This window comes from Schistocerca americana, chromosome 2 (genome assembly GCF_021461395.2).
Source record: "Schistocerca americana isolate TAMUIC-IGC-003095 chromosome 2, iqSchAmer2.1, whole genome shotgun sequence".
Lineage (NCBI taxonomy): Eukaryota > Metazoa > Arthropoda > Insecta > Orthoptera > Acrididae > Schistocerca > Schistocerca americana.
In genome coordinates this window covers 638,594,903-638,609,347 of record NC_060120.1, presented here as the reverse complement: position 1 = coordinate 638,609,347, position 14,445 = coordinate 638,594,903, and the positions used below count along the sequence as shown (strand labels likewise).

At 37.9% G+C, this 14,445-nt stretch overlaps 1 protein-coding gene across 1 annotated transcript in view; it reads left to right on the top strand.

The window, feature by feature from the left end:
- LOC124595367 (Down syndrome cell adhesion molecule-like protein Dscam2) overlaps nt 1-14,445 on the top strand; it is a 266,443-nt gene that overhangs the window by 100,400 nt on the left and 151,598 nt on the right. Inside the window, exons 8-9 of the mRNA XM_047134085.1 lie at nt 6,635-6,774; nt 10,158-10,426. Coding sequence (XP_046990041.1) covers nt 6,635-6,774; nt 10,158-10,426 — 409 coding nt within the window. The remainder of the gene's footprint in view (nt 1-6,634; nt 6,775-10,157; nt 10,427-14,445) is intronic.

Below are 14,445 nucleotides of genomic sequence, written 5' to 3'. Positions count from 1 at the left end.
TTACTTTGCCAAGTGTTTGATTCTATGACATTTATTATGTAAATGGTGAAACACCCATTGCTCCATAGAACACTTTCCAGGTGTTGCATCTTGTGTCAGAAGTGCAGCAGCTCACATATTTGTCCTGCTCATGGCATGAGCATATTAATCAAGCCTCTCGTCTGTCTTGGGTGGTGATTTGATAATTTGTGCAGATATTGTTCCATATGTGTTGGTTTTTGATACACACTGTGTTCCAGGTATCCACCATTCTTCATGACCAGCACACCCAGAAAGGGTAGCTGCTGATCCTTTTCTACCTCCACGGTAACGTTTATGTTGCCTTGGATGTTGTTCAGGTGTCTTAGGAAGTCACTGAGAGATCTCTTACCATGGCTATAAACAACTAAGTTATTGTTGACATACCGTATTTACTTGAATCTAAGCTGCACTTTTTTTTCCAGTTATTGTAATCCAAAAAACTGCCTGCGGCTTAGAATCGAGTGCAAAGTAAGCGGAAGTTCTGAAAAATGTTGGTAGGTGCCGCTACAACTAACTTCTGCCATCGAATATATGTAGCGCTTCACAGGCATGCATTGCAGGCACAAAGATAAATACTGGCGCCAAAACCTCTGCATCAGTAAATAAATTAAAAACAAAAATGGTGGAAGACAAGAATTTTTCTCCGCCCAGAGTTTTGAACAGTGCATTTTCATACATTATACAACAAAGTAAATACAAATTCTGTATTGTTCATCTTCCAATGTAGCAGCACTTCAATGTACTACGAAAATCCGACTGGCAAGACTGTTTGGGATGTTTGTCAATACGGCCAACTCTACGTTCTGAACATTTCTACCTGTGAGAAGGGATAGTTGCTAATAGGAACTTTTATGAATTGTGAATCACATGCAGTACTCTCTTCACCATAAGAATAATACGAATATAAACTTTTTGCCATGTATTGTTTTGTGTTTGCTGCTATCTCATTTAAATCCTGTCTGCCTAATAAACTACGAAACTAGAGTGAGATAGCAGCAAACGCGGAAGAATATACATATCATCTCATGTTTATATTCGTATTATTCTTATGCCTAATAGTGATACAGACAGAAACGAAGCACGGCAGTTGACTAGATTATTAAATCTAAGGTGACTCTAATTTCTTTGCAGAATGTTATGTACTAAAGAGGCGTCTGCAAAGATTTTCAAACAGAGAAAATTTTCGCTAAACTCTCGTTCAGAACATCTTCTGTCATACGCAGTCTATTATTTGGTTCTTGTTGATCATTGTTAATAACAACAAATAGCAGTCTCTTGCCATTGTTTCGCTAATGAGACGATTCCTCTCTCTCTCTCTCTCTTTTTTTTTTTTTTTTTTTTTAATTGTAAGCGGCAGTAGCGTGCACAAAAGCAAGCCATACCGCGAGCAGCGACAGGCCATAAACACGCACTATCAGAATGCGACAAACAGTGCATGACACAGTACAGTAATGCATATTCAGCTTAGAGTGACGTAAACACCTATAACAAAGAGAACGGCACTTATCAGATCAAAGAAAAATAAGCAATCAATTCAAACCAGACGAAGCACGTGAAAAAGGAAGGGTAGCTGTATAAATACGGACGGAGTGCCTGACGCATATCAATGGCTACTTGGTAAAGCTTAATTGCTAAGCTTACTACTCGAACCAAATTACTGTAGCTGTATTGTCATTCATTCAACCTAAATTGTGTCTCATATTACAATGGACCAACTATGTTTCGATTTGTAGGTGCGGCCTAAAACTTTTCTCTCCCCTTGAATTTCGAGTCTCAGATTTCAGATGCAGCTTAGATTCGAGTGTGGCTTAGATTCAAGCAAATACGGTATCCGTACCATGCTTTATGTTTACATGGTGCCAAGTCCAGTGCCTGTGCTTTGAAATATTCCTTGTAGAACTCGGCCACCCCTGGACTTAATGGACTACCCATGATGATGCCTTTCAGCTGTTCATTGGACAATTGCTATCAACTAAGCAGCAGCATAGATTGAAACAGCTGGAACAAGACTGACAGCATCACCCACAGGAGCATGCAGAATGAACTCAACCACTGCACTGCTTCACTCAGTGATTCTCTGGAGTATATCAGTTCCATTTGCCCACACAACATCACCAAGCTCTTTTGTGCAAGTCTCACCATGACCAATTTGATGAGCAATGGGTATTTCACAACTTACATGAGAAGTGTCACAGAATTAAACACTTAGCAAGTGACACATTTGAAAAAGAAGTGTTAGTACTGTCTTTCTGCCACACATTCCCAGACTGATGAATAGACTTAGCTGAATATCATACAAGCACAGCATATAGATTATTTATAAATCAGCAAAGAAAATCAAAGAGTGTCTGAGATTGGAAAAGTAGAAAATCAACTTGCAATGTCAGGAATTTATTGTATATCATGTACATGGGCAAAAGTCTGTGTTATAATAACTGGGCAATCTGTCAGTACCAGGATCACCTAACATAAGTGACATTGCAGGTTGAGCAGGTGGAGAAATTGGTCATGGTGGAGCATGCATTGTGTGAGACAAGCCACATTTTGAAATTCACTGACACGGAAGTTCTTATTATAGAGAAGAGCTATCACACCCACTTGTTCAGGAAGGTTATAAAAACACACAAACATCACAATAGCTTCATCAAGAAAGAAGAAAGCCTCAAGGTAAATGTATTCTGGCTTCCTGTTCTGCAGTGAATGACCTTTGCAGGCAGCAAGGTGAGAATCACAGTGGTAATTCCCGTGGAAAAGCCCTTGGATGTTGGCGTGCCAGGTACATATAATCTGCAGCTGCAAGCTAAACTCAAGTCCTTCACCAGTAATGTAGGGTGAAGCTTTGACAATTCCAGCCAGTTGAGGTGACCAAATGTCAGAAAAATTATCAAACATCAGCCAAAGAACCTGACACTGAAGCCAATAGGCAGTTGATCAACAAGAGGTTACAAAAGCTGTAACAAGTTTTTACTATGCCTCTAAGAGAAGGATATCTGCAGATTGTACTGATGCCTGGACCAACAACTAAAGAAGAAAACTTGATTTATGTTCTCTCTTGCCTTTCTGTCATGGTAGCAGGATGAAGGAGCAACACCAAAGTTCTTGAAATGTAAGCACCATCACAACCATCCAAGCACATTGTATCTACTACAGAATAGACTGAGCTTTTCTTCACGAGCTAATTTATGCAACATGGAGATACCTGGTGAGAACAGATGAGGAAGCTTTGGACATTTTCTACCAACTAACTAGCAACATGCATCGAGACAGCTGGGACTAAATTGACAGCATCACTCAGAGGAGCATGCAGAATGAACTAAACAGTTGCAGTGAATGGTAGAAGAAAAAGTATGTAAGATGCAGGAAGCAGAGTGACAAGGCAGTTCCTGACAAATCAGGCACAGTGGTTAACCTCAGTGAATGACAACTGACCAAAGAGGAACAGTCTGTCCTTCAAAATGAGGAAATTTCACTATCATCCTGAGAACTATACCTATGGAGGATATCACTGTTAATAGTAAAGAGGCCATTCAGAACCTCATGTGAAAGGGCTGAGGAAATATGTACTGAAACTATCAGGATACCGCATCAAGCAAAACCCCCAACTTGCAAACCTAAAGAAAGAAAAATTACAAGCTGTCAAGAGTCTTAATACTGACAAGAGTATATTCTACTGCCTGCCAATAAGGGAATTGCAGCCACCATAATCAAGACTGAAGACTATGAGCAGAAGACACAGATCTACTAGATCTGACAATGTATCAAAACTAAGCACAGATCTGATCCAGCGGATCATACAGAATGTGAATCAGTTAATGAAGACATCTTTTCTCTTGACGGACATACAGAGGAACCCATGAAACACAGAAACCCTACCATTTTGTCTGAAATAATGTTCCATTAAGACTGATTGTTAGTGCTCATGGCGCACTCCCATATAAACTTGTGTAACACTTCACCTCTCTATTCCAACCACACATGGGAAAGACTGACACAGGGTATTTCATTAAGAAGCTGAAGAAACTAAAACTTGGACCAAATGACATCATAGTCATCTTTGATGTTGTTTCTTTGTTAACCATAGTACCATTCAGTGATTCTCTGGAGTATATCAGTTCCATTTCCCCCACAAGACATCACCAACAAGCTCTTTCAGCCATGTCTCACCATAAGCTATTCCATGTGTAATGGCAAATTGTACAAACAGCTGGAAAGTATCACCATGAGCAATCTACTTAGTCCAGTAGTGGTCAGCTTCTTCATGGAACATTTTGAACCACAGACACTGGACCTGGCACCTTGTATCTGTGGTACAGATACATAGACAATTCCTTTGTTGTGTGAAGCCATGGTGAGGAACAGCTCAGTGACTTCCTAAGACACTTTAACAGTCTCCATGCTAACATAAAATTTACCATGGAGGTAGACAATCACCAACAGTTATCCTTTGTAGGTGTGCTGATCATGAGGGATGGTGAAATCTTGAAACACAGGTTGCATAGTAAACCAACCTACATACCTGCACAGACAACAAATCACCACCCAAGCCAGAAAAGAGACATGATTAATATGCTCATAACATGAGCAAGGTGAATATGTGAGCTGCAGCATATCGTATGTGAAATGCAATACCTGAAAAGTATTCTGAGGAGTTATGGGTACTCCATCACTTACATAAGAAGTGCCACAGAACTGAACACTTGGCGAGTGACACATCAAAATAGAAACATCAGGTACAGCCTTTCTGTCATACACTCCAAGACCATTGGACCGAATCAGCCATATACTGTCCAGTCACAGTGTAAAGACTATTTATAAACCAGTGAAGAAAATCAAGAAATGTCTTGTATCACCAAAGGAGATAAGGGATCCATTTGCAGTGTCGGGAACACACTGTAACTGTGGAAAAGTGTCTGTTGGAATGTCTGGACAGTCAATCGGTACCATGATCACCCAACATAAGTGGCATTGCATGTTGGAGAAGGTGGAGAAATCAGCCATGGTGGAGCATACACTGTTTGAGACTAGCCACATAGTGAAATTTGCTGACATGGAAGTTCTTGCTGTAGATAAGAGCATCACACCTGCCTCTTCAGGGAAGCTACAGAAATACACAAACATGCCAACAGCTTCAACAAGAAAGAAGAAAGCCTCATGTGTTCTGGATTCCTGTGCTATAGAGACTGATCTTTGCAGGTAGTAAGGAGAGAACCACAGTGGTAATGATAATGCCAGACATATATAATCTGTGGCCACAAGTCTGACATCAGCCCACCACCAGCAGTGGAGTGTGAAGCTTTGACAATGCCAGCCATTCATGCTGATGAAATGTAAGAAAAATTATCAAGCAAACATCAGGCAAAGAAGAGGAGACACAAGCTAAGAGTCAATTTGTCATTAACAAAATACTTTAAAAAATTGGGGCCCTGAGATGACTGTTGCCAATCTCAGTAATTGTCTTTTAAAACAGGCAGCTCTCACTATACCATTGTAAATAATGTATGTAATGTCTCAGCAATAGAAACTGGCAGCTATAAATTTCTGGGTGTGTACATAGATGAAAATCTGTGGAGGAAAAACCACATTACTTTGTACATGGAGAAGTTAGTAGTGGCTTATATCTCCTTAGCTAGCTCTCAAAGATAGTTCTTAGCCAAAGATTAAACATAGCTTACTTTGGAACAATTTACCCTTTTCGCAACTACAGTATTGAATTGTGGTGCTGTGCAGCTGATGTCCACATATCTCCTTAGCTAGCTCTCAAAGATAGTTCTTAGCCAAAGATTAAACATAGCTTACTTTGGAACAATTTACCCTTTTCGCAACTACAGTATTGAATTGTGGTGCTGTGCAGCTGATGTCCACATAAAAAGAATATTGCTGTTAGAGAAATAGGCAGTAACACTTGTACATGGTATAGACTGTACAGAATCATGTTATGAACTGTTTGCACAGCACAAATACTTAACAATATATTCTTCATATTATTTTTAAATCATATTTTGTATGAGTCAACCAATGAAAATATTGGTTCTGGTTCTGGGTGACTCTTCTGAAATCTACCCCATTTTTTAAACCTCTCCAGTCCTTTTCTTTCGACCCTCTTCCTTTCCCATCAACCCTTCTGCCAGAAGAAGGAGCCACTGACTCCAAAAGCTTGCATAAGTATAACCTTCTTTTATGTATGTGGTCTCCTGCTGCTGCTTAGTGAGTAGTTTTTTTATCTGTCTAGTTACACTATATTAGTTAATCAGAAATAAAAAAAATACAGGCAGATAGTCATACACTTCATTTACTGTGAAAAATAATTTTTTGTACCTCTGTAGTTGGCTGCACATATAACATGTGCTACTGTCTCTGTCACATGGTTCTGAGTAAAATACAGAACTTCAGCTGAATGATGTGGAGCAATATACAATGAATATTATGAAATTTGTCATATCAGTGTGACTGTTTGAACAATGAGAAAAAATGAAATACTTGTTTGTATAGGTGTCAGTAATTAATCCACAAAAGTGCTCTGAGTTCATTATTCATCACTCTTTACCTGCCTTTGTTTGTACAATTTTTAAACTTGCTACTTTAAAGCTCAAAGTTTCCTTTTGCTCTGTTTCAGTGCCTGGTGCCCCAGATGATATAAAAGCACTGGTGATGGACTCCAGAACTCTCCTCATTTCTTGGCGGCCACCCAGATTTCCTAATGGTGTGATTATCAACTATAAAGTCTACATACAGTCACTGGATGGTGCTAGCTTGGTTAGTTATTCTGACAGGTTTTTATTGTTGTATGTAAAAATGCATTTGAAAATAGAAATTGTCATTTACAAAGCTCCTGGTAGTGATGAAGCCATCTGATCACATCATATAAAATTTGTATTTCAGAATCCACCGCCACCTCTCCCCTCACCCATCCAAACTCACAAATCATTCTCAAGGCAGATTGTGAATGCTATTAATGAGGCAATCACATCTAAACCTGCTGATCTCCAGAACATCATCCGTATTCCATGAACATTAACATTGTAATCCTTGTGTAGAGCAAAAAATGAACAACATTGACATACATGAGATATGCGCCAACTGTTGTGTTAGTGTAGATTTAAATGTTATTGCCTAGTTAACCTCGCTGATAATTTGGCGTGAGAATTGTGGGTGTTTCTGCTCCAAAAATAGCAATAATGAGTCATATAATTACTTGGATAAATTACAGGCAACCTTTATAAGCATGATGATGATTCAGGAGTGTAGGCAGTCATCATTTTCTACAACACATAACATTATTTTCTGGGCACCTGCCAGACATTAATGGGTGAGCCATTGAATACTGATTGTGGCTGTCCACATCACACAAAATATTAGTGTGCTGTATGCGTTTTGTGACATGATTGTAAATGTGGTACCAGCCATACTGCCAGTAGGCAGTGCCCTTGATGCTCAAACTTCAAATATCAGATGTCCTAATGGGGTGTGCCCTGCCATGACACTCTGTGTATGCTGTCATCTTTGCTGAGAGGAAATTGTGGAAATAATGGTATCTATGTGCTACCCAATTGACAACCACTGTCCTGGCCCTAGGTGTGGATAACTCTGGAGAGTTACTGAATAATTCAGTATTAGTGCTGGAGAACACTGTGACTTTGTCAGACTGAGGAGCACTCTATACAAACTGTTCTCTCAGTGCACTCACAGTAGGTATTACATGCCATTGTATAGAGAACAGAGTCCACTTTACATTAGGAATATAGACATGCCCATGTGCAAGACAAATGTTGATGGGCAGGAATAACAAAGTCCAAATCAGTGTCCAGAAAACAGGCAAATATTGCAAAGTTGTTGTAAATAAGTACAGCAGAGAGAATCAGTGAGCTGAGACAAGTGAGGCCAAGGTGGGCCACAGCAGTCCTTAAATCTGCTGCTGTTTTTAGCCATGTGAACTGGTTTTGGTGGAGGTATACTTCTGTGCCACATCAAGGGACATGACTTTAAGGGACATCTGCATAATTGTGTTGATTGCTCCAACCACTTAAACTTGGAATTTCCAGAGCATACTGCCTATTTTGAATGAGACATTTCCAACAAAATGAAGAAAAGCTCTGAATTTTGTTGGTGTTCAATCCTCCTTAGCTGATTCCTGGTTTTTCTTCTTCTTCTTCTTCTTCTTCTTTTAACTTATAATGCCCTGTTGATCTGCTAGCTGGAGTATGAATTTTCCTTGAAGAGTGCTTTTAGATGGGTGAGCTCAGAGTAAAAAATTGTGTGTGCCAAATGTGCAAGTATCCTAAGTGCATTCACGTTTTGTGACAGTTGAAGGACACTTGAAGACTGTAATTTTAAACCCATGTGAGCAGGCTTATCATAAACTGAATAACTTATTCTGTCTAACCAGAACATCCAAGAACAATTGGCGACTAACCATCTTTTTGCCTGTTTCCATGGCGTACTACCTATTCCTATGAATTAATTTATTAACCAGGCTGGTGACCATCAGTTGAATAATGCACAGAACCCATTATTTCCATGATTTGCTCTCAACATAAATGACAGAGTATAATGATGGACATACTGAGCAGCAACTCTACGTACAGCAGAATTTCGCATTTCTGCCATCAAGGGCATGCCTGCTCCCCATGTGGTCAGTCTTGTAGTTACAGTCTACATCTGTATCTTCACCAAAACTCCACAAGCCACCTGAGGCTGTGTGGCAAGGGTACTTCTGGTACCACTATCTGACCCCCTCCCCTGTTCCACTCAAGAATGGTACATTGGAAGAATGACTGTCAGTAACCCTCGGTATTAGCTCTAATTTCACACATTTTTTCATTGTGGTCATTTTGTGAGACAAAAGTGGTAGGAAGTAATATGTTGTCCAATTCTTCTCAGAAAGTACCCTCTCAAAATTTCAGAAGTCATGTCAGTCTTTGGCTGCTCACATGAAATGCCTTACAGTTGCCCAGAAGAAATAAATTCCTTCTTAGGAAACAACAACCAGCTGCACTCCCAAAACTTCATCAAACATTTAATATACCAGAATAATTTTAATATTCACTTTATAACCATTTCATACAGTGTAAGCAGTGCACACTGCAGATAAATAGTTGATTTTTGAAAACAAGGAAATAGAGACACATTTTATTACATACTGTTTTTTCCCTGGACACCTCTGACTAAAATGACAGAAACATATATTAATAATAGCAAAATAAGAATTATCATTTGTTGCACATGTAGTGATCATTTGCTGACCACATAACTGATTTGAGGAAAGTGATCCTAAGTAAAATCTAGAAAAGCCTTTGAAATGAAATGCAATAATTCCTGATAATTACTATGTTCAATCACTTTTATACGAATTAAGACACAAGTTGTGAATTGAAGAATTAATACAAAAGTGGAGTACCCAGTTAGGTCATTTATTCTGATCCTTGCCATTTTGCTTGTGCTTCACCATTTACCTTGAGTTAAGAATGAAGTTTCTGTCCCTCAGTATTACGTACTACATCACTACACCTTTCCAAAATTTTGTTTTTCCTTTTAGTATCAAAGAAAATACTCACTGACTTCTAAAGCTTGAGGCTGAAACTGTTTATTTTTGTGATTTTAATTAATTCTGACTTATATAACCAGTATGTTTTATGTTAATGCTGAGTGCAAAATATTTTATTCCCATGAAAAGTCTGTGAATCATACATATTATTGCTCATAATACAAATACAAATACTTGAAATGAAAATACATGTGAAAGAAAGTATTAACTGTAATGGTAATTCTTAACAACAGCAGATTAAAACTTTGGTCACAAGGAAAACTTCCCTTACAATCTAACTAGACTGCATTTATGAAATAGAGTTCTGTACAAATTATAGTATCTCAGAGTGTATCTCATTCTGAGTGGAGGTTCAATATGAAGTAAGTGTGACATTAAAATGGTTTATTGACTAGATAATTATTTATCAATCTCAGGAATTATCATTCTATCTCATTATATTCTTTAATCATTGTAGCATTCTGCATAATTTATTTTAAAATCTTGAGTGCAGAAATTGTGATCGGCGTACTTGCTTTGGTGCTGTGAAGACTTGTGATATTGTAAATTTTTACTTATATTCAGAGAAATACAATGTGACAATAAATCTCTACAGCCAATGGAGCAGTTTGAAGTGCCACCAAGTCAGACACATTACACTTTATCACATCTATCACCACAACGGCGCTATGAAATGAAAGTTTCAGCGGCAACAGCTGCAGGTGAAGGTGTGCCAAGCACAAGTGTTGTCCAAGCACCATCAACACACACACCTGCAAGAATTGCATCATTTGGCCATAAAATGAAGGTTGCACGTGGGGAGGAACTACAGTTACCCTGCATTGCTGTTGGTCAGCCTCCTCCACGCCGAGAGTGGTTCCACGGGTAGGTCTCTACAAATAAAGTTTTAAGCTATGTCATGTTGTTCATTATTACTTTCATTATGGAAAAAAAATCTTCAAAATATGACTACCCTATGAATAAGCAAACTTGATAAATTCATTGCCTGAAGTTTCAAAAAAATCTTCTAGGTACGTTATTACTTGTGATTGTGACAAAGAAGTCACACTCATTCCTCAAAAGCTGATTACTCTTTAAATAAGCAGACTCCATAAATCTATCAACTGAAGTTTCAGCACAAGTTTTTGGGTACTTACAAGGTCTTACCTCCAGTTTATTAAAAAAAATATCTTAATTATGCTTACCTTCGGAAGAACATGTTAACAAAGTTTATGACGAGATGTCACAGATTTCTTATCTCCTACCGATACTGAGAATACAGTTAGTAGCAGTTATCTCTGTATAACATATTTGAGCCCCCCCCCCCCCCCCCCCCCAATCACATATTTCAAATAGGTTACTCGTTTTGGCACAATATACAATATTCCTTTGTCACCAACATTACATAAATCCAAAAATGAATTGTCTGTATAGTAGGGTAAGACTAGTCCTAGGTCATTCTCCCATTACCAAGTCCAGAGTATTAACAATTTTGAATATTTATGTTTGTGTCTCTGTTCTGTGCATCAGAAACAGTGTGACACAATTCATGTGCAGGGAGGAAATTCACCAGCACGACACCGGAAATAATGCAAATTTTGACCTCCAAGACACAGGCTAGGAAAAATTGGAAAATATTTTAGAGATCTTTAATGCATTAAGGTTCTCTATGCAGTCAATTCCATTTAAAGTTTCAAGAATGAAGACCAAATAAAAGGTCAAATTTGATGATGACATGCTTAAGCATGCAAGCATAAGGATCTCAATGATACAGTCATGACCTAATTAAATTGTCAGACAATGTGATTGATTGATGACAAGTTTCTGGGTTCCTGCATGACTGGTTCACTTCTTACACAACTATACTAGTTGTCTTATTTACCGATTATAAGAGAGACATTTTTCTTCAAAAAAATTAGCTTCAAAAGTCAGGTGCGTCTTATACTCAAAATGTTCAGTGTTTGATTTAAAATTCCCACCAGTCTTAAAAATGGCTATATATTTAATGCCACGGGTAACTTATCTCTATCTAGCACCAATGGATTCAACTGGCAGCAGCAGTGCATCAATGCGATCAGTAAAAGTTGCAGAGATTCAGAAGCTTGATAACACTCTCCTTCCGGCCCCACCATCACAATCCCAGAACACTGTCTAGTGCAAGGGTCTATTTACATTTTGAGTTACCTCATTGTGATCATGTCAGTGATATGTATCTTGTTACATGATATTTTCTGGGTAACTAATAAAAAGAATTTTTTCAGTACATACATATATATACAGTACTATATGACCTTCTGGTCTTTGATATTCATTGATAGTGTGGCTGGCACAGAAGACTCTTTGCCACCTTCGACTACTTTGCCCATCAGGAATCCAAGTACATCTTCAACTCTCTTGGAATGGCATGGAGATCAGATGGAATACCTCATGCAAGTAATAAAACACACAAAGCAGAACTTGTCCCCTAATAAATGTTCTTACATAATAATTAAAACTTTATATTCTGAATTATTATTCTGGATAAGAAAATTGCAAATAATTCTACTAATAAATCTTGTTCATTTACGTTCAAGTTTAGTACAAGATTTCACTTGCACTCAATGAAATTATTTATTTTCAAACTTTGGTCACAAAAATCTGGAAAATCTTGTACCCTCAAAATCTGCCATTGCTTATAAATTAACAAGTGTTTGATTAGTAAGTAGTTTCTACCTATAATAAACCAATGGGAAAATAACTTTAATTGAATTTCTTGAGTAAAAACAGTCTAGGTAATGTTTTTTATTCAAGAAATTGACAAATTCATATGTTCACTGTATCACCACAAATTTTTCAATTTTAGTTATTCGCACTACAACTGCTGGACTATAGTCCTGATTTTTCTGCGTATTCATTACTTCTACTTGTATAATCCTCTTTTTTAGTATGTATGTTCCACATACAACTATATGTATATCAGTTTGTATGTCCATCTACCATCTTTTGTTGAGATGAGATAGCAGGTATGTAATTAATAAAATAGAACAGATTCCTTGTTCATCCCATGACATATCGCAATTCCATATACGGTAATATTTGATAATATACTGTTCAAATTCATCATTGTGCACAACTATATAAAATATGTCTTTTGAATCTTATTATGGTACAGAGTAACACCCAATAGTTACCAGCCAATGTTTACATTACTGGAGTCAGAAACCCTCTTGGGCTTGCTATAACAAGTGAAGTTTTATAGAATGAATAGACTGAATATAAAGAAAGGTTCACACAATGAAACAATTGCATGTGGATAGAGTTAGGATAGAACTGTAGCCCAATAGAGGGAGAAAGAAAAGAAAAGGAAGAACTAGGAGTGCACTGAGCAAAGAACAGAAGACAGACTCCAAAGAATGGTACCCTTCCCACCCCTCACCCCACACCACCCTAATGGGAGCAGTTTTCACTGGTGGGCTGGAAAAGGTGGTATCCATCAATTCTACAGAATGGACACCATCAGCTTCACCACACCAGGGCCCAAAAAGTGGTTCCTACTCCTTCTATGGAATGCCAACGGAAAGTATAGTGTGGTTACTTAGTTAGATTTCTGGAGAGAAATGAGAGCATAGTGAAACTTGAGACTATTGCACTAAATTGTACACCTGCTTATTCAAAGGTTTCAGAGACAATTGGTCAGTTCTGTACAGTGTGAATGGATCGGACTTAATAACTAAGCACAGGCAGACTTGCCAAACAAAAACTCGCACAACCCATACCATATCATACCATACCATACCTTACCAAAAAAAAAAAGCAAGGTATAATGCCTTTCCCCACAATAATTATTCGAGATACGTCTATGTACATTCCCATAAAAAGATACAAATCCTCCCCCAACATTTGAGAAAGAGTGAAACAGTCCCTTCTAAATCATAAAATTTTACAAACTTCAAAATTATACAAATTTTTATCCCTTATGGTAACTCACTAATAGGTCTACTTTAATATTCAATATTATGTGGCCATTTAGGACAAGATTTCTATAGATCACAGACCATATAAAGGTTAAAGTTTTACCCACTCACAATTATTACAATTGCTTTGATATTCCTTGTAACTTAGGTCTGACTAAATACATCTTTAGTACTCTTCACACTAGGATGGCAGATTCAAACATTCTCTACATCAAGGAGAGCCTCTTTCTCAAATTTTGCTCTCTCCATTTGTACTTCAATCTATAACTAATCAATTCCTATTGGGTTCACATACCCTTTCACACCAGACTTTAAAATCAATTCAGTTTGTTTACTCCCCAACACAACACAAGAAAACGTTTGAAAATTGCTTCAAAACATTCACATTAACATCTTTAATACTGTAAGCACACAACTCGTGCCAGTCATTTTTCAGAGGCTCCTTTCAAAACCTATTGCTATTTCATAGCCCTGCAGTTGTACTGACATCACAGATTGTCCCTTGCTTATGGCTATCTTTCTTCCAAATCTTTCCCAGTCTATGGACTTGGCTAAATAGTGAATACAATCTCTATTGATTAACAAATTTCTGATGTTATACCGTCTACTAATTACACTAGAAAACTTTGAGACTATGCTCTGTGAGCCCTGTATACCAACATCCTACAGTGGCCATTCAACCCACTTTAGGAGGGTTTCTCCTTCTATTTGTTTTCCTGCTGTTTCCATTGGGGAAACCTTTGTAGCTGAATGTGTCAACTCATTTAGTACCTTTTAAAATTCTTTCACCATATCTGTCCTCTTTGAATATCTACCTACGCAATACATCTGACAAAGCCTGCCCAATTCACACATGATCCTTTCTGCTGTGTTACTTTGTGGGTGAAATTAATATATGGTTCACACTTTCCCACACCAAAAATTTTGTAAACTGCCTGGCTGAAAACTGAG